At 32.7% G+C, this 23,716-nt stretch overlaps 3 protein-coding genes across 3 annotated transcripts; all 3 read right to left on the bottom strand.

The window, feature by feature from the left end:
• Nucleotides 1-353: 353 nt before the first annotated feature.
• Nucleotides 354-3,763, bottom strand: LOC139526552 (uncharacterized). The gene is made up of 4 exons (XM_071321712.1): nt 3,707-3,763; nt 1,508-1,646; nt 846-968; nt 354-418 (listed from the first exon to the last, which is right to left on the bottom strand). The coding sequence occupies exons 1-4, from the start codon at nt 3,761-3,763 to the stop codon at nt 396-398; spliced, it is 342 nt and encodes a 113-aa protein (XP_071177813.1). The 3' UTR covers nt 354-395.
• A 674-nt stretch (nt 3,764-4,437) lies between these two features.
• On the bottom strand, nt 4,438-6,975 carry LOC139528185 (uncharacterized). Its single transcript, XM_071324057.1, has 4 exons — nt 6,563-6,975; nt 5,702-5,843; nt 5,039-5,161; nt 4,438-4,496 (listed from the first exon to the last, which is right to left on the bottom strand). Exons 1-4 carry the CDS (start codon nt 6,611-6,613, stop codon nt 4,474-4,476), a joined length of 339 nt encoding a protein of 112 aa, XP_071180158.1. The 5' UTR covers nt 6,614-6,975; the 3' UTR covers nt 4,438-4,473.
• Nucleotides 6,976-8,947: 1,972 nt separating this feature from the next.
• LOC139528184 (uncharacterized) lies at nt 8,948-11,124 on the bottom strand. Its single transcript, XM_071324056.1, has 4 exons — nt 11,041-11,124; nt 10,728-10,869; nt 9,355-9,477; nt 8,948-9,010 (listed from the first exon to the last, which is right to left on the bottom strand). The coding sequence occupies exons 1-4, from the start codon at nt 11,089-11,091 to the stop codon at nt 8,991-8,993; spliced, it is 336 nt and encodes a 111-aa protein (XP_071180157.1). The 5' UTR covers nt 11,092-11,124; the 3' UTR covers nt 8,948-8,990.
• Between the last annotated feature and the right edge of the window lie 12,592 nt (nt 11,125-23,716).

The raw sequence follows: 23,716 nt of genomic DNA, 5'->3' as shown, positions 1-23,716 counted from the left end.
AAAAAAACAACAATGAAGGTGGACAACGATTTGTTTCGTTTCGGGATACCAAAAGAAAGGAAGAAACATACCACGTTTGGTGCTTGCAACATCAAATAAAATATTCTGCCAACTTCACACTCCACTTTTACCATTCAAAACTTATTCTTAAAATAACATAAACGGTACCAATTGTTCTGCACCAGATGTACATTTCGGCAATCAATATGATGCTCGGACCAAAATATTTGAAAATCAAAAGCTTATTAAAAGATGAGCTATAAAAAAAAACCAAAAAAGACAAAAAAATATAGCCGAATCCAGGCAAGGAATTAAAAGCATTGAAAATAAGAAATAATAATATTTGTACAATATTTTGATTTGATGCATTTATTGTATGCTTGCGACACATCATGCTACTGCGGATCTCTGCAATAACCTAAAAACAGAAAAAATGAAGTTTCAATATCAAAAGCGTGGATTCATTTCATAAAAAAAGACCGAAGAAATTATGCTAGTTTATAAGGAAATAGTAAATCACAAAAATACTGAACTTAGAGGAAAATCAATTCGGAGAGTCCATAATAACATGGCAAAATCAAATAACAGAAAATTCACAAACATAAAGTAGTAGATATAGAAAATGATATGCTTATGAAAAACGAAGTTCTAGTTTCACCAAGAACATGGCAAACATAGACCATAGGCGTTTCTTTTTTCCTTGATCAAATTGCCTCACGTTGTATTAAACTTGACTTCGTTTATACTTTGTATGCCTTTGATAGTCCTTTTAAAATTAAACACAGAAAATTACTTTCAACGCAAGGGGATTTATACATTTTGCTTCCGTTTATAAGTATACACACCTAGTTCTCCGAGTGGAATATCATAAACACCCCTTCCTTTACATATTAATGGTGAGCTACATGGGCACCCAAATACCAGTTGGTCAGGTGGCTGTGATGCAGAACCATATCTAACGTAACACCCTAAAGTGACAGGTTTGTAAATGTATACGAATAATTTTTATAAATGTATATTTCTGTTTGTTCATAAACAGTTTTAAATTAAAAAAAGTAAATGAAAAACATTGCTCTTTGTGTTGGTTATTTTCCTCATAAAAGGATAAAGGAAAACTAAATACAATTTTGGGGTGCTTTCGACAATGTTACGATAATCTTTGCAAAAAAAAAAAAGAAAAAAAAAAAGAAGAAACATTGACATTCTATAAACACAGCAATATATAATTACTACTTTTTATGTTTTAATGCAAGTACATTGCAGATTGGTACCAAACTTTTTGTGCTTATAACCGCCTAATTAGTTTTGGGTGTATTCAGTACTTATTGAAAAGAATCGATTCATTTGGTTTCTAAATTCCCTGAATTAAGCTATATAAAACAAGGTTTTCGGGACGATTCTTCAATATAGAACGGTTGAGACATTTTATATATTGTATGAAAATTTACATACTAGTATCCAAAATCAAATATCTATACAGAAATTATTTTCATACATAGCACATTACCTGATTTTTCAGTCCCAAGTGGTTGACAGTATCCTTTGGGTTGGTCAGCATATCTCTTTCCTATAGGTCTAACAATACTGATACAACATTCATTTCCAGAACAGTCTGCTGGTGTATTACAAGGTAGTGGTTCTGCCAGCTATTAAAACATTAAAAAATTATCCATATTAATAAAATATAGTCTACAACATATATTTGCAATTAGGTTTGATTTAAAAACATTCTGTAGTGGAAGCCTTATTATCAAACTCGATTTGATCAAATTCTATTCAATAACTTATTAAAGTATCACGCTATGTACAAAGATGATTACATGTACATAATACATAACATATATTTTATGAATGCGGCCAACCGAATTAGACTATTTACCGCATTTGTTATCACATAAGCAACAGGACGGGTGTCACATGTGGAGCAGGATCTGCTTACCCTTCCGGAGCACCCTAGTGTTTGGTGGGGTTCGTGTTGTTTATTCTTTAGTTTTCTATGTCGTGTCATGTGTACAATGTTTGTCTGTTTGTCTTTTTTCATTTTTAGCCATGGCGTTGTCAGCTTATTTTAGATTTCTGAGTTTGACTGTCCCTATGGTATCTTTCGTCCCTCTTTTACTCTACAATACACAATTCACACAAAAAAGAAACATTATAGCCCTTAAAACTATATAAGATACATAAAATATTTGTCCCACAGTAATAAAACTATCAGGTATATTGATGAATGTGACTTATTAATTATGTTGAAAATACAACCTAGATACTTGAATTTCACTGCTGATATTTTTTGAAAATAGCATACTCACCACTATCATAAAACAAACAGCAAATATGTAAAGACAAGTGTTGAGCTCCATAACAATAAAACGTGACTTTGTCTATAACATAGTTCAACAGATAAGGAAGGTCAGTTGACATAAATAAATGTTCCTGTCTATGGACAAGGCGTTCGTAATTAAGTTCCAACAACAGTAGGAGGAGATGTGTCACGATTGCCAATAAAAAAACTTTCAATAAAAACCAAAGGGTCATCGTGTTCAATAATTAGTAATTTTCACACTGCATAGTGAGCTATAAAAGGTCCCAGAATTACAAATGTGAAACAATTCAAACGAGAAACATGAGAAAACCAGCTGATTAAACGAAATCAAATATGGGACTTTTCAATCAACGAGAAGATATATTTTCAAAGTTCGTAGTGTATCAGCTATTTGCTATCTTGTCACTCGTGTAATGGAAATACAACGGGTCATTCCTAGCCAGATATAGTAGTGTTCACCGATGAAGTCAAAGAATCGAATGCGAAACTAGTTGTAACAAATTGGTTGACCGATATGATGTGAATGTGTCAACTTACAAATGATCTTATATCTTTATAAACTTAAATAATTGTATTTTCTGTAAACGATTTTGAATTGTTTTCGGAGTTCGGTATTTTTGGTATGTTGCTTTTTTTTTTAAATATCTGAGCCAAAACTTTGACTAAATGTGATAAATTAAAGAACCTTGTTTTTTTTCAAAATAGTTTTGATTAGTATACTTTTATTGCAGTTTCAGTCCTCCTTTCGAAATATTTACTACTCCAGGTTGAAACATATTTACTGTGTGGATTAACATGTGCAGATGCATGCATATCAGTGGCATATTTATCTCGTCGATCTACTTAGTCTTGCTCCCTTTAAAGTACATGCAACTCAACTTGATTTGTATCTTCTCTGTGGAATTATAACAATTGAATAACTACTGTTGCCTCGAATTCAGCTTGGGCTTCATATTTCATGTGACTGAGTTTTTTTTAACATATCTTCGTAACATGATGAGCGTCGCTAATAAATATCTAGAAAAAGGACATGTTTGTTCAGTAATAATACAGAAAGGAATTTTCATAAATTGGATTATAATCTGTCTGCTATAAATGCAAGGACTTATTTCCTTAATGTTCCCATATCATGACACACACGTAGTTGTTTCCAAACATGACATAATATTTCAATCTAGAAAGCCTTCAAGATTCTTTTATCAATGACCAACCTACATTTTGTTAGAACATTCCAATACCACCTATTAGTATTTTACAAACACCTCTAACATTGAATAAACCCAACTAACTTTATTACAACGGTAACAAAGGCTACTGTTTGTTAGTTTTACAGTTGTTTAAGATATTCGGAACTGGTGGCGGAAGAACAATAAATTGATTTACATTTTCTACATTAGAGAATGCCTGTACCAAGTCAGGAATATGACAGTTGTTATCCATTCGTTTGATGTGTTTGGACTTTTGATTTTGCCTTTTGATTTTTGATTTTTCTTTTTGAATTTTCCTCGGAGTTCAGTATTTTTGTGTTTTGACTTTTGATTTGTACGCTTCAGAAACAAAAGATTTAAAGAGCAGATAGGATTACAAAATTAGCTGATAAATCGGTAGTTTAATTAACTGGAATTTCATGGCTGGTTTGAATGATAAAGTGGAATCTGAATTTAACCCCCCCCCCCCCCCCCATTAGCACAAATTTGTTCACTTAATTTTGGGGTTAAATCGGTTTTCTTCTCTATAACACAAGAATAGGGATGCACAATACTTAACCTTGCTGGCCAAGACACACAGTTGTTAACAGTGAGAGAGACCTCACAGACCATTATAACAGAAATCTAAAAAAATTATATAAAATAATGGGTGATTTGAAAAAATCCCTCGATAATTTTCAATTTACTAAATTCATCTGACCTAAATGTGTCTTTTAAACACGCAGAGGCCGTTTTGAAAAAAAAAGGTCAAGTGGACAACGATTTATTACGTTACAGGAGACCAACAGGAAGAAACATACCATGTTCGGTGCTTGTAATATCAAACAAACTATTGTGCCAACATCTTTTCATCAAAATAAATTATTCACAAAAAAAAAGATTTAAAAATATGTGTACGAGATGCTGTTTTGAACATTTATTGTATGTTTGCGACACATCATGCTACTGCGGATCTGTACAATAACCTAAAACAGAAAGAAAGATTTATTGCCATGCGTTTTACTTATTTCATAAAACAACCTACAATGAATTACTGTAAACCAACTTATTTTCGCGGATACTTTATTTCGCGTTTTACCCTTTCTAGCCCACTTCGCGGCAATTTAATTTCGCGATTTTGTAATTTACCGAATGTAGTTTAATAATGAAAGATCCAAGCTTTACATATTCGCGACGATTTAAATTCGCGTTATTTTTCTACTCGCGAAAATCGCGAAAATAAATCGCTCGCGAAAATAAGTTGGTTTACAGTATGCTAGTTTATGAGGAAAAATGCACAATGATAAAGTAGTTAATATCGTAAGTAATTTGTTATTGTAAAACATGATCTATTCTTATCTAGAACATGTCACGTATTGACCATATGCTTTTATCATTCCCTAGGTGAAAATGCTTTAACCTTTGCATATATTTGACCATTTGATATATTGACAGTCCTTTGAATATTATCCAGAAACATGTTGTCACCTAATGGTGATCTGTACATTATACTTATAAATATACCTACCCAATTCGCCAAGTGGAACATCATAAAAACCCCTTCCTTTACATATTAATGGTGAGCTACATGGACATCCAAATACTAGTTGATCAGGTGGCTGTGATGCCGAACCATATCTAACATAACATCCTACAGTGACATGAAATATTCGGCTTAATCAACAGTTTAAAATTTAAAAGAAAACAGATACATGTTATTGTATGTATTTGATCGTGTTAAATTTTGGGAAAGTGAAACAAATTGTTACCGGGTACATCAATATTTATATCACGATAATAAAATATCTGAAGCTATTGACTTTAACAAGGCCATGTTGCATTACAGTTAGATGCTATAATTTTCTACTAATAACCCCACGACGCCTACTTGTATACACCAAACTAAATAAAAAAAGTTAAGGAAAAGTCAGAATAGATTTATTGTTATAAAAATTCCCAGAATCAAACTGTTTTTGAGAAATTTCTCTTTAATATACAGTAAAATGACTTGAGCGTGTAGGTGAATGTAATATCTTTGACTGGCTTGCTAGCTATCTGAAACAAAAAGTCATTATTAGGTTCTTCAATAAACGGGGTTTGAAAAAGTTTTTTATTTTGTACTTAAATAGCTTATTCAAAATAAAATATTTTTGTTTGTATAAAAAAATTATATACCAACATAGTATATTACCGGATTTTTCAGTCCCAAGTGCTTGACAGCGTCCTTGAATCCTAAGGTCAAGAAACCTCTTTCCTAAAGGTCTAATTAAATTGATACAACATTCATTGGCAGCACAGTCTTTAGGTGAATTACATGGTGTTGAATCCGCCAGCTGTTATGTTATAATATCAAAATAAGGAGATGAGTTACGATTGCCATTGAGATAATTTTCCACCAAAATTGAAATAAAGTGTATGTATGCACTTATATGTAACCGTAGATCGGTCATTAACAATGAGAAACACCATTACCATAGTCTTTAAAAACAGTTGTTATTATCCTCACTATTTATATATGTAGTTTTACATTGTATCTTTTTAATTTGGAATAACATTTGTATGTGACTCGTCGAAAAATTTATTATAAACTGGGATATTATCAAATTCAATATTTTTCTAAAGTCTCACCTTTTGTGCAAAGATAAATAAATTATTGATTTAATATTTTTTTACAGCAAAACACTAAAGTTAATCAATACAGGAATATGAGTGCCGATAGAAGCAAAACAAAATACATTAAAATATATATGCACAGTAATAAAACTATCAGGTCCTTTTGCAATTGTGACTGATTAATTTTGTGGAATAAATTATATATAACTATGTTTTTACAGTAAAACACAAAAACAAGCATTACAGAGACTACAGAAATACGATGGACGATAAAAGCTATATAAGATACATTAGAATAGATATACACAGTAATAAAACTTGCAGGTCTTTTTACAATTGTGACTGATTAATTTTGTCGGATATAAAATCGTAACATGAACTGTTACCTATGCATTGAATTTTAGTGCTTACTTTATGAAATTTTGAAAATTATACTTACCACTGTCAAAACAAATACAGCAAAAATACAATTAAAAGTTTTAAGCTCCATAACAATAAAAAGAGATTTGGTCTATAACGTAGAAAAGCAGATAAGAAAGATCAGTTGGGACAAATAAATTTTATTGACAATAGACATGGCGTGCACAATTACATGCCAATAATAAGGTTACACGATGTAGTATGTCTATCAATAAAGACCAAAGGACGCCGTTGTGAAGGTGAACCGTACGGCCTTTAACAATGAGCAAAACATATACAACAAAGAACCGGCATTACAAATGTGAAACAATTAATACAATTAACACGTTAAAACCAACTAATTAAATGTTAAAACAATAATCGAAAACCAATATCGGAAACATGAACAAACGAGAAATATATTATCGAAGTTAGAAATGTGTCAGGCATTTCCCACTTTTCATCGCTAATTCATTTTTTTAACGTTTATACCATTAGTATCTTCTATGATTTTCAACGATTATGATTTTGTTTTTTTTACACTCGTGGCTGCAGTATTTTGCCTTGGAGAACGTGAAGCTCGGATCTTTGACATCTTTTGCATACACGATGGTTATCTTTAGCTTAGACAACAATTGTTTGACATGGTGTTCTTAATTTGTACAAGTAAAACACCTATAAATATCGTACATAACATATGTGCAATAGCTAAAGAAGCCTATGAAAAATAAGTAAATAAGATACATGTCTAATTTCCACTTTTTTAGTTTCTTTAACGTAGGTAAATTTTATCAAACTAACCAGACATTGAAATATTTAAAAGCCACAATGCTATTATCCTACTATCCTATTATCAAATATCCACGGTCTCCATGTGGTTGTTTTTAACCTATCATATTCGTAGAAATGTAAAGGAGATAAAAGAAATAGATAAATACGACATATTCATCACACATTATATTTATAATTACTCTAAATAACAGCACAACAATGTTAATTATGCAAAGCGGAAGCGAATTGTTTGCTTTTCCCTCGCCTGGATTCTAGCTATTGTGATATTAGGACAACCCTGTCGACACAATGTCCAGCGCCCTCTACGGTACCACACGGCTACCTAGACTAAACTGCCTGCCTAGTTTTTCTATTCATAGTCAGTTAAAACTAGACCTGTCAAGGTTTTGTCAATTTTATCAAAGTAATCGAACTTTTCAGCGCTAAGCATTATTGTGTTTGTCAATTAAAGGTGATACCTAACACTACAGGGAGATAACATTGCACAATCAGCTGAACGTTTTAATTACGTTGTGTTGTAAAGTGAATATTAAGCATCTTAATGATCAAAATTAGTGTTTGTCAAACTGCTATATAACCAGTGTAACTTTTCCGATAAATTGGTTGGTTCAAATGTTTTGAAATTTTTATTTTTTTGTCGAAGGGTCAAAGTAAACATGGTAAATGCTTTGTCAAAATTTTATGAAAATTAAACGAGTCAAATTGATTTTAGTTAAGGTGTTGGGTACAATCTTAACCTCATTAATTAGCGCTAACTGTATTATACTTCCAGTTCCCCAATTTACAGGACCTATAATATTAATTTGTGTATTTGTTCTCGTCCTTAACGTGCCTGGGATATTTCTCGCTTGACGTAAAACAAACAATCATTTTATCATTCAATATAAAATTGAAAAATGCATTTATATAAAATAGGGTATGATGAATTAGGCAAATCAGAAGAAATAAAAAGGAATAAGAAGAAACTTAATATCTTTAAAGTCATATGAAACGAGTGACTGATGAAAAATAATGTTTATCTAGTTCTTCTGTGTACGATTAAATCAAAAATATCGTATAATCGGATTTTTTTTTCTCTCTGCCTGTTATGAATTGAAAATATGACTGCTCATTAATTGTTGTGTTTTTAAGCCGTAGTTTACCGATTGTCACCCTATTGAAAACAATCAACACAGAAGCATGGATATTGAGAACGTGTATAACATGAACAGTTAGATAATAGTTTATTTCAGTGAAAGATCCATGCGTAATGCGATCACAGGATTTTTACGAGGGGGTCACGCTAAGGGCACTTTGAATGCGGAAAATATGTCGGCGAATTGCTTCCTGGAAGCAAGCAATTAAAAAAAAGTAAACTTCTTCTAATGGGAATAAATGAAAGAATTGTCTTCAGAAAAAAGTATATGTACATAAGTTTAATAATGACATCTATCCATTTTGTTATAAAAAAAAAAAATGCATATTTTTTTAATTTGAGGTTTCAAATGACTTTGATATAAAAACAATAATCTAAAAACCCTGAAACAGATCTCAAATATGGAATAAACTATTCTTCCAACACAATGGTCGACTATACAAATGCAATTCAAAAAATTATACTCTCAAAATTACGAAATAATAAATGTTCAACATGTTGATTTTGTAAATTTATTTCATGTGTGCAACATATCATGCTACTACGGATCTGTACAATAACCTGAAAACAGAAAAAAAAGGAAGTTTTCATATTCAAGGCGTGTACTTATTTTATATTAAAAAAAGACTGAAGGAATAATGCTGGTTATGAGGTAAGGTAAATGTACACAGATAAAGTTGAAATTATCAAAAATAATATGTGCCTGAAAAAAGAAGTTCTAGATTCATCAAGAACATAGCAAACATTGACCGTAGGCTTTTCATTTTTCCCTTGAAAACATTTTATTAAATTTGAATTCGTGTATGCTTTGTATGCCTTTGGCAGTCTTCTTGAAATGTTACCCGAAAATTGCTTTCACCGAAAGGGGATCTATACATTCCACTTCCGTTTATAAGTATACACACCTAGTTCTCCAAGAGGCATATCATAAATACCTCTTCCTTTACATATTAATGGTGAGCTACATGGGCATCCAAATACCAGTTGATCTGGTGGTTGTGATGCTGAACCATATCTAACGTAACATTCTAAAATGACATATTGTAAATGTACACAAAACATTCTAGTAAAATTACATTTTATTAATTTGCACCAACTTTTTTAAATTATAAAGTAAATGAAAAAAAACCTTGCTTTCTGTGTTGGCTTCTTCCTTGTATTTTCAAAAAAGGATAAAAAGGGAAACAAAATTGAATTTTTAATCTTTCGATACTGTTACTGATACTATTTACCGGGTTTGTAATAACATGAGCCACACGACAGGATCTGCTTACACCTGAGATCACCCCCAGTTTTTAATATTTTAAGGAAATGTATTTGCAACTGTTTAATGCAACTCCCAGTGCAATGCAGATTGATGACAAATTTTATCACAACAGCAGCACCGTTGCTTTTGAGTGTGTTCTGAAGAAAATGAAATGTATCGATCTATTTGCTAAATTCTATGAATAAATCTTTCTGTAAAAACGTTTTCCATTACTTCACGTTCAATTGCACCTATATGTCATCTATGTCTTCAATAAAGATTGATTGATTCTTTGGTGTATAACGTCACTTTCAACACGATTGACCTATTTCGTGGCGATCAGTTTTAATTGGTTGAGGAAGTCGGAGTTCCCAGAGAGAACAACTGACATTCCTAGTCAATTACGAATAGATTCGAGAGCCCCAGCCTGTCCAGTGCTGGATCCCAACACACAGCCTCAGTGTTAACTGGTTAGTTGTACAGTTGTTGAAATACTTAGACTACTTGGCAACCGAATCCCCGGGTCTATTCAATAAAGGATTGCTGATATATTTATATATTTTTCGTAAAATTACATATTGAAAATCAAATGTTTTTGTTTGTATAGGTGTTATACCACTAACTCATAGAATTTCACATCCCGTTGCATATGAAAAAGGGTAGAAAAATATTTTTGTTTTGAATTTGATAGTTGTAAGAATTTAATCCTACATTTCGTTGCATTGACAAAGGGGTAAAAAGTTTGATTGGTTATCTTCAAATGATGGTTAAGAGGTTATATACAATGACATATTTTTAAAATTTTGTCTGTTTTACTGAATAGGATAAAACTTTACTCATACCAAGTATGTCTTTTATTACACAAATTAAATATATATATATTTATATAAGTACGTCTGAGTCAGTGACAACTCTACAACAGATGTATCCATCGGATCGCCATCAATGATGGTGATACATGGCTGTGTACATAATGTATATACAACTCGTCTAAACATCAACATATATATATATACAAACATATTATTTTACCTGATATTTCTGTTCCAAGTTGTTGACAGCGTCCTTGCATCCCAAGGTCAACAAATCTCTTTCCATCAGGTTTCATTATATTGATACAGCATTCATTGGCAGCACAGTCTTTTGGAGAATTACATGGCGTTGGAACTGCCAGCTGTTATGAAATAATATTGAAAAAATCACAATAGATCAACGAGGCAAGATCTACTGTTTTGATTTTCACATGCGACCGATTTTTGTGTTGAATTTAGGATCATCACGTCTATTGACACCTACTCGAGGAATTTCACTTCCTTTTTTATAAACATTGTAACACAATACTCACAACTGCCAAAAAGGACACTGCAAATATGCAAAGAGAAGATTTGAGCTCCATAACAAATATGTCTATTATATAGAACAACAGATAAGAAAGGTCTGTTGACACAAATTACTGTTCTTGTCTATAAACATAGCGTTCACAATTACGTTCGAAATAAAGATTAGAAGATGTTGTATGAAGAACAGTGGTAATGATGTAACTATCAATAAAGATCAAAGGTCGTCGATGTGAAGGTCACAGTACGGTCTTCAACAATGAGAAATATCCATACCGCATAGTAAGCCATAAAAGGTCCCGACACTACATATATACTGACTGACCTTAAAAACGCAACCCTCATTTTGTATATATTATTTTTAACAAATCATGTTTGATCCTCATACACCTACTAATATGTGGCCATACTTCTTTCTCTTTAGAAGAAATCAACACCGGACTCACCTGTGAGTATTGAACATACAAGATTATTGAAGTCGAACAAAGGAGTAGGTCCAGTAAGACCCCTTTTTGGCCCCAAAATATAGCAGTTTTATAAAATTGTTAAAATGTAAACTTTAAGTTATTTATTGTACAGTAGAATGCTTCTGCTACATAAATATGGGCTGTTTTTTTTTACAATACAATGCACATATATCGGATACTAGCACCATTAAGTCATGCTTAATTACTGAAATCTTCACAATTCTAGCATTTTAGTTAAATTTTAGACGGTTTTCGTGTGAAACGAAAGTGGCCGCATTCGTGTTCATCCTTAATATTGAAATATAAGTTGTATTTTATGATAATACATAACATATATAAAGATTGAGGATGAACACGGATGCGGCCACTTTCATTTTTGACAAAAACCATCTGAAAAGAGACATTTTTCGGCATATTTGGTAGAATTTTCATATTTGAGCTTAAATCGGGTCGTTTTTAATGAATAAATCAGTTAAAATTTTTCAGATAAACTTATTGATTCAAATGAAATAGACACTTAAGTGTTTAAAAAGTGGTCAAAATCTTTCGTCAGATGAACCTGAAATTTGAGGCCAAAATCGGTCCTTACCGGAGCTACTCCTTTCATTATCACTGAACTAGTATATATACTTGTTTAGGGGCCGGCTGAAGGACGCCTCCGGGTACGGGAATTTCTCGCTGCATTGAAGACCTGTTGGTGACCTTCTGCTGTTGTCTGTTCTATGGTCGGGTTGTTGTCTCGGTGACACATTCCCCATTTCCATTCTCAATTTTATTCTGAAAGCGAAATTTGGAACTTGTAAAAGATTTTGTCAGGTTGGTTTTCTTTGTGAAACAGTTCTTTCAATCCTTGGCCACACTTAAATCAGTTGAAAAATGTTGCATCTCCATATTGCCTGCCATAACTGTTTCCCATAAACCGAACTGCAAAAGAATCGACGGCAGAAAAACCTTTAAAGTCCTAAGGTTTCAACCGCATAATTGCCAAACCCAATTGTAATGGGTGGAACAACGGCAAAATCAGAAGGTGTAAAACAGAACCCAAAACATGCCAAGCAGAATTGGTAGACCTTTCTGACAATGACTTTGGTGTTTATTACTTGCAGTCGTTGCTTTTGACGGTGACACGTTAATTGGTAAGGGGAAAACCAGGGTTTCAGTGTAAACCATATGATATGAACATACATGGTACAATGTATCATTCCTGAATTAGTTCTAGTCCTTAACATATCTGATATATTTGCCATTGGACGTAAAGCAACAAACAATCAATAACTCCATCCAATGTAAAATCAAAATGCGTCTTTATGAGATATGTTATGATAAATAAAGGCACATAAGCTGAAACAAGAAGAAACTTATTTTTTAATATATTTAATATAGAAATTATTAACAAAAAAAATCAAAACAAGAGACTAGGTAACGCAACTTATAATTGCTAATCATAAGCCATTAAAGGCCCATCTGTAATAAGATGGTTAAAAATAATCAAGAAGCCCTAAAACGGATCTCTAGACTGGGATAATGTACCCCGATATCAAACCATTTTTGAAACGATTATTCATATTAAAAAAATATTTACAACAATAATAATTTGTTATTTTAAAAGCAACAGATTATAACGACAAAACATCATATGAAAAAATATAAATAAAATCCCGACACCTCATACGAGGCCTTAAAATAACATAATAAGAAACTCATGTATATATAATTTGGGATTTTGTATTTCAAATGCATGCACCTTTTATTTTGTGAATGATGAATGTAGTCCTCTGTCGTAATATGACAGATTTATGATTTTATTGTCTAAACATTTTAAAGTCATATGAACATTAAACAAAAACAAAAAATGCATATGTGGATAGTTCTTTACTTTATCCACACTTAAAAGAGTTTACTTTATTTTATTTGCTTGCTTCGCCGACATATTTTCCTTATGCAAGTAACCTTAGCGGGACCCTACTCGTAAAAATCCGGTGATCACAATACGCATGAATCTGTCATTAAAATAACCTATTATCTGATTGTACATGTTATACACGTGCACAATATATTAATGTCCATGCTTCTTTGTTGAATATTTACTATAAGGTGACAATCGGTAAACTACGGCTTCAAAACACGGCAATTTTTAGCTGCAATATTTTTACTACATAACAGTCAGAGAGAAAAAAAAAAGACGATTATACGATATGTTTGGGTAAAAAATGATAAAATCGTGCACGGAAAACTAAGTTAATGGTACATACATGCATTGGGTCAAGAATTGAATTAACATTATGTTTCACAAGTCACTCGTTTCATATGACTTTAAATGAAAATGATAAGTTTTTCTGTAATCGTATTGGACACCATTTATTTTGTGGTGTGGTCAAGTTTAACAGATCGGCGAGCTTTAAACCCTCCCCTAACCTGCAGTACAGCTGGTGTTACGGCACGGCATATAAACAAAATATAAACTCACTTAGAAAGGGCAAGACACTAGTACTGTTAGATTAACGTAAAGAACTTTAAATCATCTAACAACAAGAATGTGTCCATAGTACACGCGGATGCCCCACTCGAACGCACAGACCAGAAATGATAGTGCACTTTTTAGATCTACTATCGTAGATGGGGCATACAAATGAACAGAAAGTTGCCAATCTAAGACAATTGGCAGTTACTTAAAGATAGACAAGATCCAATAAGAACTCCTGAATAAACAGTGCATGTTTCCCTTACAATTTACCAATGTTTGCATTGCAATGCTTTGCGATGTGTTCCCTTATATTACAACATTCATGGAATGTCTGTTTTTATCCTTATGTGCAAAATGTCGGCATTGCGACAACAGTGATTGTGACATCAAACTCTACAAATGTTCAACGAAACTTGCCGTTTGTACTCCAATATCACAACAATCGTGGTTTCTTGGAAACTCTTTCCAAAAGACCGATGAATTGTCAGACGTGTCAGAGCTCGAAGTTGAAGCAGACTTGTAGCTACGAGTGCTGTCTGTGAAAGAATCATTCACTTTACGTTTCAAAGAAGATCTGTGTATTTCTTTATGGCTTCGCAAGGAATTAACTGCGTATAGAATTCCTGGATTTTTGCTGAATTTTTTGTTCATGTCTACTTTTCTGAACTTTTCTGCTTTCCGTCTGCATGCATTCCCTCTACAGTTATTGTTATGACTAAATTCATCACTGGTGTATTGTTTTGTAACATTCAATATTCTGTTGTCGATCTTCCTTTGAATTCCCTTCTTAACCGGTTCTTTACCCTGTACATGTTCATATTCGTTTTCTATAACTAGATAAGTAGTGACGTCATAACTGCATCCACGATCATTGAACTTCTGCCAACGAGTTAAACGTGAGTTGACAAATTTAAGTACACATAAACAAACAGCAATAGTAACTGCAACTGTTATTACCAAAATCCATATCCAGTTAGGAATACTTCGATCGATATAGTCATTGTCATATCGAGGTGTCACAGATGAGGTTTGGTCAGTCGAGTTTTGCATTTCATTTAGTCCTTCGATGATGGATACATTTGGTACCATTCTGAAATTAAAGTTGAAAAAGAACCATTTTAATTTTTTCCATACTGCAAGTTCATGAAAAAAAACTTTTTTAACTCTCACATATATGCTGTTTTATACTACTACATGTAATTCCGTAAAACAATAACATGGATGGAAATGAAAACTTTAATGAAACGAACAAAAAATATTTAAAAGGCACAGTAATCATTGAGAGAGACAAATAAATTCATACACCATACATGTACAGAAAAAGAAGATATTGTAAGATTATATTAAAAGGGATAAGATATGAGAACATGGACAGAATTGCATTAAGAACTGAAGATTCTTTGAAAATTTCATAGTTATCTACTAAGCGGTTTAGGATTTCAAAATACTTACCCTGTTTGTAGATATATGCGTTTTAAGTCCATGATAACAATGACAAGGGTCAAGTTTTGCTACTGGAAAACCGAAAAATCATTCGGATCAATAAAGGAAAATATGAAGACGTGGTTCTTTATGCAATATGTAAGAACATCTGGTAGTAAATTAAGAAAATTAGAAACTTGCAGTAAAACGTGCATCAACACGCATTGATATGTTATCCAAAAGTGCAACTCTAACGGTCTATAAAACAAGAAGGCTCATTGCAAATTCAAAGTGAACTCGACAAATATATGCATCTATGATACTGATTGGTAAACCTATTTTTGTGTGTTGCTTCTCCAACTGTCATCAGCATTGACGTTGTTATAATCATTTTATTTTTTAAATACTATGGACAATAATTATTAAAACTAGAAAACCTATGAGCAAGGGTCACAAATGTATTCACCATTGATAAGATATGGCAAAGCCAATGTTTTGTAACGTAAACCCCGTAAATTATTCGTATAGAAAAATAGAATAAGAAAGGCATAATGATAAAAATGTATGAAATTATCATGGAACTTTCAGTGTAATAAAGGCATTTGATCGGTTAATGAGCTGTAGCGGATACAAATCTAAAGGATAACTACTATAGTATCCATTTTGTATCCATTTTGTAGACGGGCAACAGTCTATGCTTTGCTGTCGAAAGGAAACAAAATGAGATTGAGATTAGATACGAAAGATTCTTTGAAAGTTTCATCGAGACTCGACTAAGACGGATAAACAAAAGCTAAAAAAAATAAAAACCAACTAAAAACAAGAGAGTCGGAAGATAGAAAAGGGATAGTCAAACTCATAAGTCGAAAATGAACAAACAATGCCATGAAAATAACAGAAATCAACAAATAGACACATAACTAACAGTCTACAGAACACAACATAGAAAACTAAACAACATCACTAAAAACCGGGAGTGATCTCAGGTGCTCCGGGAGAGAACCCGAAACAATAAACGAATGGTAGAACGGTTTCAATATTCCACAGTTTAAGTAATCGGGGATACATTAAATCAGTAATATATAAGATACTTACATTCAAAGTTACAGAACTGTCTGAAATCCATTTATATAATATGTAAATAAGACGAATGTCTGTCCTTGTAAGAATTAAGTTATATAAACTTGTCTTAAAGAAATAATATAATTATCAATAATCAATTGACATTGATTGGTCTAAATTTGATCAAAGTTTTAAATATACATGAACTATATGCAATTTGTGTTTATTGTAACGTCAATGTGCCAAATCTAGTATAAAAGATTCACAATAGAATAATATTAATCATTGTTCTATCTCTGTGTGGTATTTAATAATGTGAAAATCAGTTACACAAAATAGTTATTAGGCGCTTCTTTACGAACAACAAAGCGATTTGAAAAAAGATTTTTTAATGAAATTTTTGCGCATATACATAATCAAGAAAGACCAGGCTCAAGCTAGCGAACAATAACTAGCGAACAATAATCCAGCGAACAATAATCCAGCGAACAATAAGGCGATATATCTCAAAATCGAAAAAAATGAATTAGATAGCAAAGGCCGTTAAATGAAAAATATTTAAAAAGGCAGAAATTCCGTCCAAATATTGCAATTTCAACTCTATCATAAAATGGTATTTATCCATTGATAAAACAAGTCACATCTCTATTTAGCTCACTTGGCGTCCGTTGCCCGTCGTCCGTCGTCCGTCGTCGTCGTCGTTAACTTTTACAAAAATCTTCTCCTCTGAAACTACTGGGCCAAATTAATCCAAACTTGGCCACAATCATCTTTGGGGTATCTATTTTAAAAATTGTGTGGCGTGACCCGGCCAACCAACCAAGATGGCCGCCATGGCTAGAAATAGAACATAGGGGTAACATGCAGTTTTTGGCTTATAACTCAAAAACCAAAGCATTTAGAGCAAATCTGACATGATTAAAAGTGTTTATCAGGTTAAAATCTATCTGTCCTGAAATTTTCTGATGAATCGGACAAACTGTTGTTGGGTTGCTGCCCCTGAATTGGTATTTTTAAGGAAATTTTGCTGTTTTTGGTTATTATCTTGAATATTATTATAGATAGAGATAAACTGTAAACAGCAATAATGTTCAGCAAAGTAAGATTTACAAATACGTTAACACGAACGAAATGGTCAGTTGATCCCTTTAGGAGTTATTGCTCTTTATAGTCAAATTTTAACCATTTTTCGTAAATCTTAGTAATCTTTTACAAAAATCTTCTCCTCTGAAACTACTGGGCCAAATTAAACCAAACTTGGCCACAATCATCATTGGTGTATCTGGTTTTAAAAATGTGTGGCGTGACCCGGCCAACTAACCAAGATGGCCGCCATGGCTAAAAATAGAACATAGGGGTTTAATGCAGTTTTTGGCTTATAACTCAAAAACCAAAGCATTTAGAGCAAATCTGACAGGATAAAATTGTTTATCAGGTCAAGATCTTTCTGCCCTCAAATTTTCAGATGAATCCGACAACCTGCTGTTTGGTTGCTGCCCCTGAATTGGTAATTTTAGGGAATTTTTGCTGTTTTTGGTTATTTTCTTGAATATTATTATAGATAGAGATAAACTGTAAACAGCAATAATGTTCAGCAAAGTTAGATTTACAAATAAGTTAACTTTACCAAAATGGTCAGTTGACCCCTTTAGGAGTTATTGACCTTTATAGTAAATGTTTAACCATTTTTCTTAAATCTTAGAAATCTTTTACAAAAATCTTCTCCTCTGGAACTACTGGGCCAAATTAATCCAAACTTGGCCACAATCATCTTTGGGGTATTTAATTGAAAAAAAATGTGTCCGGTGACCCAGCCATCTAACCAAAATGACTGCCACGGCTAAAAATAGAACATAGGGGTAAAATGCAGTTTTTGGCTTATAACTTAAAAACCGAAGCATTTAGAGAAAATCTGACAGGGTTAAATTTTCCATCAGGTCAAGATCTATCTGCCCTGATATTTTCAGACAAAACAGACACCCTGTTGTTGGGTTGCTGCCCCAGAATTAGTAATTTTAAGGAAATTTTGCATATTTTGGTTATTATTTTGAATATTATAATAGATAAAGATCAACTGTAAACAGCAATAATGTTCAGCAAAGTAAGATCTACAAATAAGTCAAATGACCAAAATTGTCAATTGACCCCTTAAGGAGTTATTGCCCTTTATAGTTAATTTTTAGCATTTTTCATAAGTTTTTGTAAATATTTAGAAAATATTTTCCACTGTAATTACTGGGCCAAGTTCATTATAGATAGAGATAATTGTATCAACAAGAATGTTCAGTAAAGTAAGATCTACAAACACATCACCATCAACAAAACACAATTATGTCATGAATTTATCTGTGTCCATTGTTTAATATGCACATAGACCAAGGTGAGGGACACAGGCTCTTGAGAGCCTCTAGTTAATGCGTTTATTCAGTACCACAGTAAATCTGCATTTGTCAACGGATTATTTGTAGGTGTAAGACCACCAATGCACCCACTTCAATTTAGAACGTATGTAAAAGAAGTCCTTCCCTGTAAAGATAGCACCTTTGATGTCATTGTTTAATTGAACTAACATAAACATTTGCAGAAATGGGGTTTGGCCTATTCCATCGCTTCTAGAGAAAAATAATGAGGGGTGTCACGGAGTATGACTATATATATGTCTAACTCTTGTAGAAAAGAAACAGGTGCATCTTTTGCACATGGTATCAAGTGGCGCTATCTTAAAAAATCTGAAACTAGTGCTGATTTTTGAAAAAAAATAAGGAAAAAAACAGGGGGGCTGGCCTATTCCATGGCTTCTATTAAAATATAATGAGGGATGTCATGGGTTATGACTATATAGGTCTTGTAGAGGAGAATCATGCACATCTTTTGCACAAGGTATCAAGTGGCGCTATGTTAAAAAAATCTGAAACTAGGGCTCAAAATTTGACAAAAATGAAAAAACAGGGAGGTTGGCCTATTCCATGGCTTCTAGAGATAAATAAGGGGTATGACTATATAGGTCTTGTAGAGGAGAAACGGGCGCATCTTTTGCAAAAGGTATCAAGTGGTGCTATGTTCAAAAATCTGAAACTAGGGCTCAAAATCTGAATTTTTTTTTAGAAAAAACAGGGGGTTGGCCTTTTCCATGGCTTCTAGAGAAAAATAATGAGGGATGTCGCGGGGTATGACTATATAGGTCTTGGCGCATCTGTTGCACGAGGTATCAAGTGGCGCTATGTTCAAGAATCAGAAACTAGGGCTCAAAATTTGAAAAACAAAATGGAAAAAAAACCAGAGGGGTTGGCCTATTCCAAGTCTTCTAGAGAAAGATTATGAGAGGTGTCATGGGTTATGACTTAATGGGCTTGTAGAGGATAAACAGGCGCATCTTTTGCACAAGGTATCAAGTGGCGCTATGTTCAAAAATCCGAAACTAGGGCTCAAAATTTGAAAAAAAAAATGAAAAAAAAAGGGGTGGCCTATTCCATGGCTTCTAGAGAAAAATAATGAGGGATGTCACGGGGTATGACTATATAGGTCTTGTAGAAGAAAAACAGGTGCATCTTTTGCTGAAGGTATCAAGTGCCGCTATGTTCAAGAATCTGAAACTAGGGCTCAAAATTTGAAAAAAAAATGGCAAAAGATGAACCTGTTTTTCCTCTACAAGAACTATATAGCCATACCCCGTGACATCCCTCATTATTTTTCTCTAGAAGCGATGGAATAGTCCAAACCCCATTTCTGCAAATGTATATGTTAGTTAAATTAAACAATGACATCAAAGTTGCTATCTTTACAGGGAAGGTCTACTTTTACATTCGTTCTAAATTGAAGTGGATGCATTTGTGGTCTAACACCTACAAATAATCCGTTGACAGATGCAGATATACTGTGCTACTGAATATAAGCCTAAAAAGAGAAGTGACTTGTTTTATCAATGGATGGGCTAAATACCATTTCATGATATAGTTGACATTTCAATATTTGGACGGAATTTCTGCCTTTTTAAATATTTTTCATTTAACGGCCGTTGCTATCTTATTCGTTTTTTTCTGATTTTAGATATATCGCCTTATTGTTCGCTGACTTATTGCTCGCTAGGTATTGTTCGCTATAGCTTCAGCATGGTTCGAGAAAGGACTAGTTTTGACTTTTATAATCTCACTGATAAATAGATATAGATATAAACAAAATTTGAATGATCTCACGTATGGTTTTTGTCGCACGTTGTACCAGGACAACCTCTGGATATTAACTGTTTGGAATACTGATGTGTTAGTTTCGTCATATGCTACAATAATGTTTTTCTACTTGTTTGTTAATCAATAAAACGAAATGTGTGGTATATGTCATTTATACATACAACAACCAATGATACAAACAGCCAAAAGACATGTTTTGCTAGAAAATTTCATTATAAATTATGACTATAAAGTATAACTAAATTGTACTTTACGTGACATTATCGCTAAACGGTTCCAATTTTACTGCACCAAATGTGCATCTTTGACATATATATTTAAGAATTCTAAACGTTATACAAAAAAAAATAGAATATAGAGTTCAACTTCAAAGAAGTATAAATATAAACGGCAAAAGAGGGAATTGCTAATGATGAGAATGGAAAAATGGCCATTCTTTACATATGCATGTTTCACAAACTTTTACGGTTTAGGTGATGAGTGGACCCAAGTTTCACAATGTGCTTATCTTCCACTTAAATCTATTAGAGAATTAAAATGAATGCCTTTTAGTTGTTCGTTTAACTTAGCGTGAGATAATATCTAAAATAGCAATTATGTTTACCAGTTTCGTCTCTGCATGTACAAGACATAACAACTCACAGTTGCATGAAGTTTTTATGTTTTCTTCTTTATTTTGTCACATCCTACATAAATTTAATGTGTAACCGAGGATCACTTAAAATTTCGATATATGAGGATCTTACAACGAATACATCATTCTGATATATGATATGCATTATTCATTATTTTGCCGAGAAATCTGGTGTTCCAAAAATATAGCTGTTCTAACATTTTGCATTTCTTTTTATCGTATTTCGTTAATCGATAACTTGGTCATTTGGTATGGATTTCTAGCTTAAAATAATCATCAACTGATATTGTCTTGTAAGCATTAACTTTGTATACGTCCGTTTCCAAATCAAACAAATGAGACAACTGTCCACCAAAATTTAAATAAAGTGGATGTAAGCAATAATAGGCAACCGTACGGCCTTCAACAATGAGAAAACCCACTCCTTGTGGTCGGCTATAAAAGGCCCCGACATGAATAATAGCTTACTCAGCAGTATGGATTTTGCTCATTGTTGATGGCTGTGCGGTGAACTATAGTTTCTTACTTCTACGTCCGTCATTTGGTCTCTAGTGCTGTCTCATTTGCAATTATACCACAACTTTTTAAGTTGTTGCAACTGATGCAATCTTAAGGAAACCAGTCTTGAATAACCATCAATTAGTGAATTATACCTCAATTTAGGTGACATGCAGGGCATAGGTAGAAGGGAGCGCTGCTCTAACGAATTGTCTCTTCGTTCCCTCAAAAACGCTACGACTGAAATATATTCCAGTCCTAACTTCACTATCACTTTGGCCAACTAAACTAGACTCAACTCAAATATGCATTTTGCCGTGTAGACAGACTGGACCTAGTATTTAATCATTATTTTTTTTTAAATCTAAGACAACAATACAGTATTCTCATATTATTTAAACATCATATATATCACAATGATAAATAGTATATATCATTCGTCTCAACTCGGCCGATTCCGTACCCTCATCTAACGGATAGAAGTAGAGTAGCGGATTCTACCGAGGATTGCCGAATGTAGTATATATTTAAAGTAAATTACAAACTACTTGGTTAACAACAAAACATATACTTCCGGCAATAATAGAGGTAAATATCTATATATACATCCAAAAACATTCCAAATGATAAATATCATATTAAGAATACCCATCATAAACGGACACTCGCCGCCCCGGAAAAACCCCCCAGATAATTTGGAAACCTGCGTCACGGATCAATGCAAGAACCGTTTATGGGTAATGATGCCGCACCTCATCATAAATATGAAAATAAAAAAATTTATACAAAGAAGGAAGTTTTGACTGTACGATGTCTACGGCTAGAATGACCACCTAGACATTTTTTTCACGTATTCAGTAGTGTGTTTGTTTAAGCCAAATCACGAAAAAATTGTTACCATAACAAAACATTAGATCACCTGACCTAACGAAGCCTACATCATTGACCCATACAAAATATGATTGAAACTTTAATACAGTATTGTTCCACTATACTGCGAAACACTGAAAAATATATCAAGTATGTGAGTTTGGTGATACTATCATCATTCGGGTATCATAGGGAATTCTAGCATCGTTCGGGGATTCTAACTCATGTCTCAATTTAAGTGATTCCAAGGCGTTGTTGAATAATATAAAAGATAAAAAAGAAGATGTGGTATGTGTAAAAATCTTTAATTTTTTTAAAAGAAAATTGTTTCAATTTTGTCATAGAAAATGTTATACCAATATAAGTATATTGAATTATTAAATTAATTAATATTGAATCTTTGTGTAAGTAGATATAATATTTTATGTACTTTGTAATGTAGTTATTATTTGAGGGCCCTCCGGAAGATTAATTTTAAATAATGAGGTTATCATCTTTAAATTAGTGTTATCTATATGCATATATAAATACGATAAATAAATAGATACACCAAGGCTCCGTGTTGAAGGCCGTACCTTGACCTATAATGGTATACTGTTATAAATTAATTTTGTTACTTGGATGGAGAGTTGTCTCATTGGCACTCATATTACATCTTCCTATATCTACATAAATGATAAAACAGATATAAATTGATTTGTTGGTTCCATAAACATTTTCGTTTGAATAAAGAACATTAAGAACATTCAAATGACAGCTGATTATAATATTCATACGTATAATAACGAAATCTAAATAGACAAAGCATCATATCTTTCAGTCAGGGATTTCCATTTATAGTTATAATAATAAAGTCAATTAACATTTTAACAAAGACTTTAAAGTTGCCTATAAATGCTTATGATGTTTTTGCAAGAAGGTTCTTAAACTGCACACTATAGTAATTGTTTTGTAGATTTAATGCTTATGATGTTTTTGCAAGTAGGTTCTTAAACTGCATACTAAAGTAATTGTTTTGTTGATTTTTATACTGGAACTGCATAACAAGTTATCAGTGTGTTTCATCTAAAACATAAGGCA

Source organism: Mytilus edulis, chromosome 6, assembly GCF_963676685.1.
Source record: "Mytilus edulis chromosome 6, xbMytEdul2.2, whole genome shotgun sequence".
In the NCBI taxonomy this organism is placed as follows: domain Eukaryota; kingdom Metazoa; phylum Mollusca; class Bivalvia; order Mytilida; family Mytilidae; genus Mytilus; species Mytilus edulis.
The sequence above is the reverse complement of the archived record's forward strand: the minus strand, read 5'-3'. Positions and strand labels throughout refer to the sequence as shown.

Excerpts from the sequence above, each read along its gene's own strand:
- LOC139528184 (XM_071324056.1), bottom strand. The coding sequence starts at position 11,091 with ATGGAGCTCAAATCTTCTCTTTGCATATTTGCAGTGTCCTTTTTGGCA. Across the intron at positions 9,478-10,727 it reads ACTTGGAACAGAAATATCAG|AATGTTACGTTAGATATGGT; the intron begins GTAAAATAATAT and ends ATGTCATTTTAG. Across the intron at positions 9,011-9,354 it reads TATGCCTCTTGGAGAACTAG|GTTATTGTACAGATCCGTAG; the intron begins GTGTGTATACTT and ends TTCTGTTTTCAG.
- LOC139526552 (XM_071321712.1), bottom strand. The coding sequence starts at position 3,763 with ATGGATAACAACTGTCATATTCCTGACTTGGTACAGGCATTCTCTAAT. Across the intron at positions 1,647-3,706 it reads CATTCTCTAATGTAGAAAAT|CTGGCAGAACCACTACCTTG; the intron begins GTAAATCAATTT and ends ATGTTTTAATAG. Across the intron at positions 969-1,507 it reads ACTTGGGACTGAAAAATCAG|GGTGTTACGTTAGATATGGT; the intron begins GTAATGTGCTAT and ends CTGTCACTTTAG.
- LOC139528185 (XM_071324057.1), bottom strand. The coding sequence starts at position 6,613 with ATGGAGCTTAAAACTTTTAATTGTATTTTTGCTGTATTTGTTTTGACA. Across the intron at positions 5,844-6,562 it reads CTGTATTTGTTTTGACAGTG|CTGGCGGATTCAACACCATG; the intron begins GTAAGTATAATT and ends ATAACATAACAG. Across the intron at positions 4,497-5,038 it reads TGTTCCACTTGGCGAATTGG|GTTATTGTACAGATCCGCAG; the intron begins GTAGGTATATTT and ends TTTCTGTTTTAG.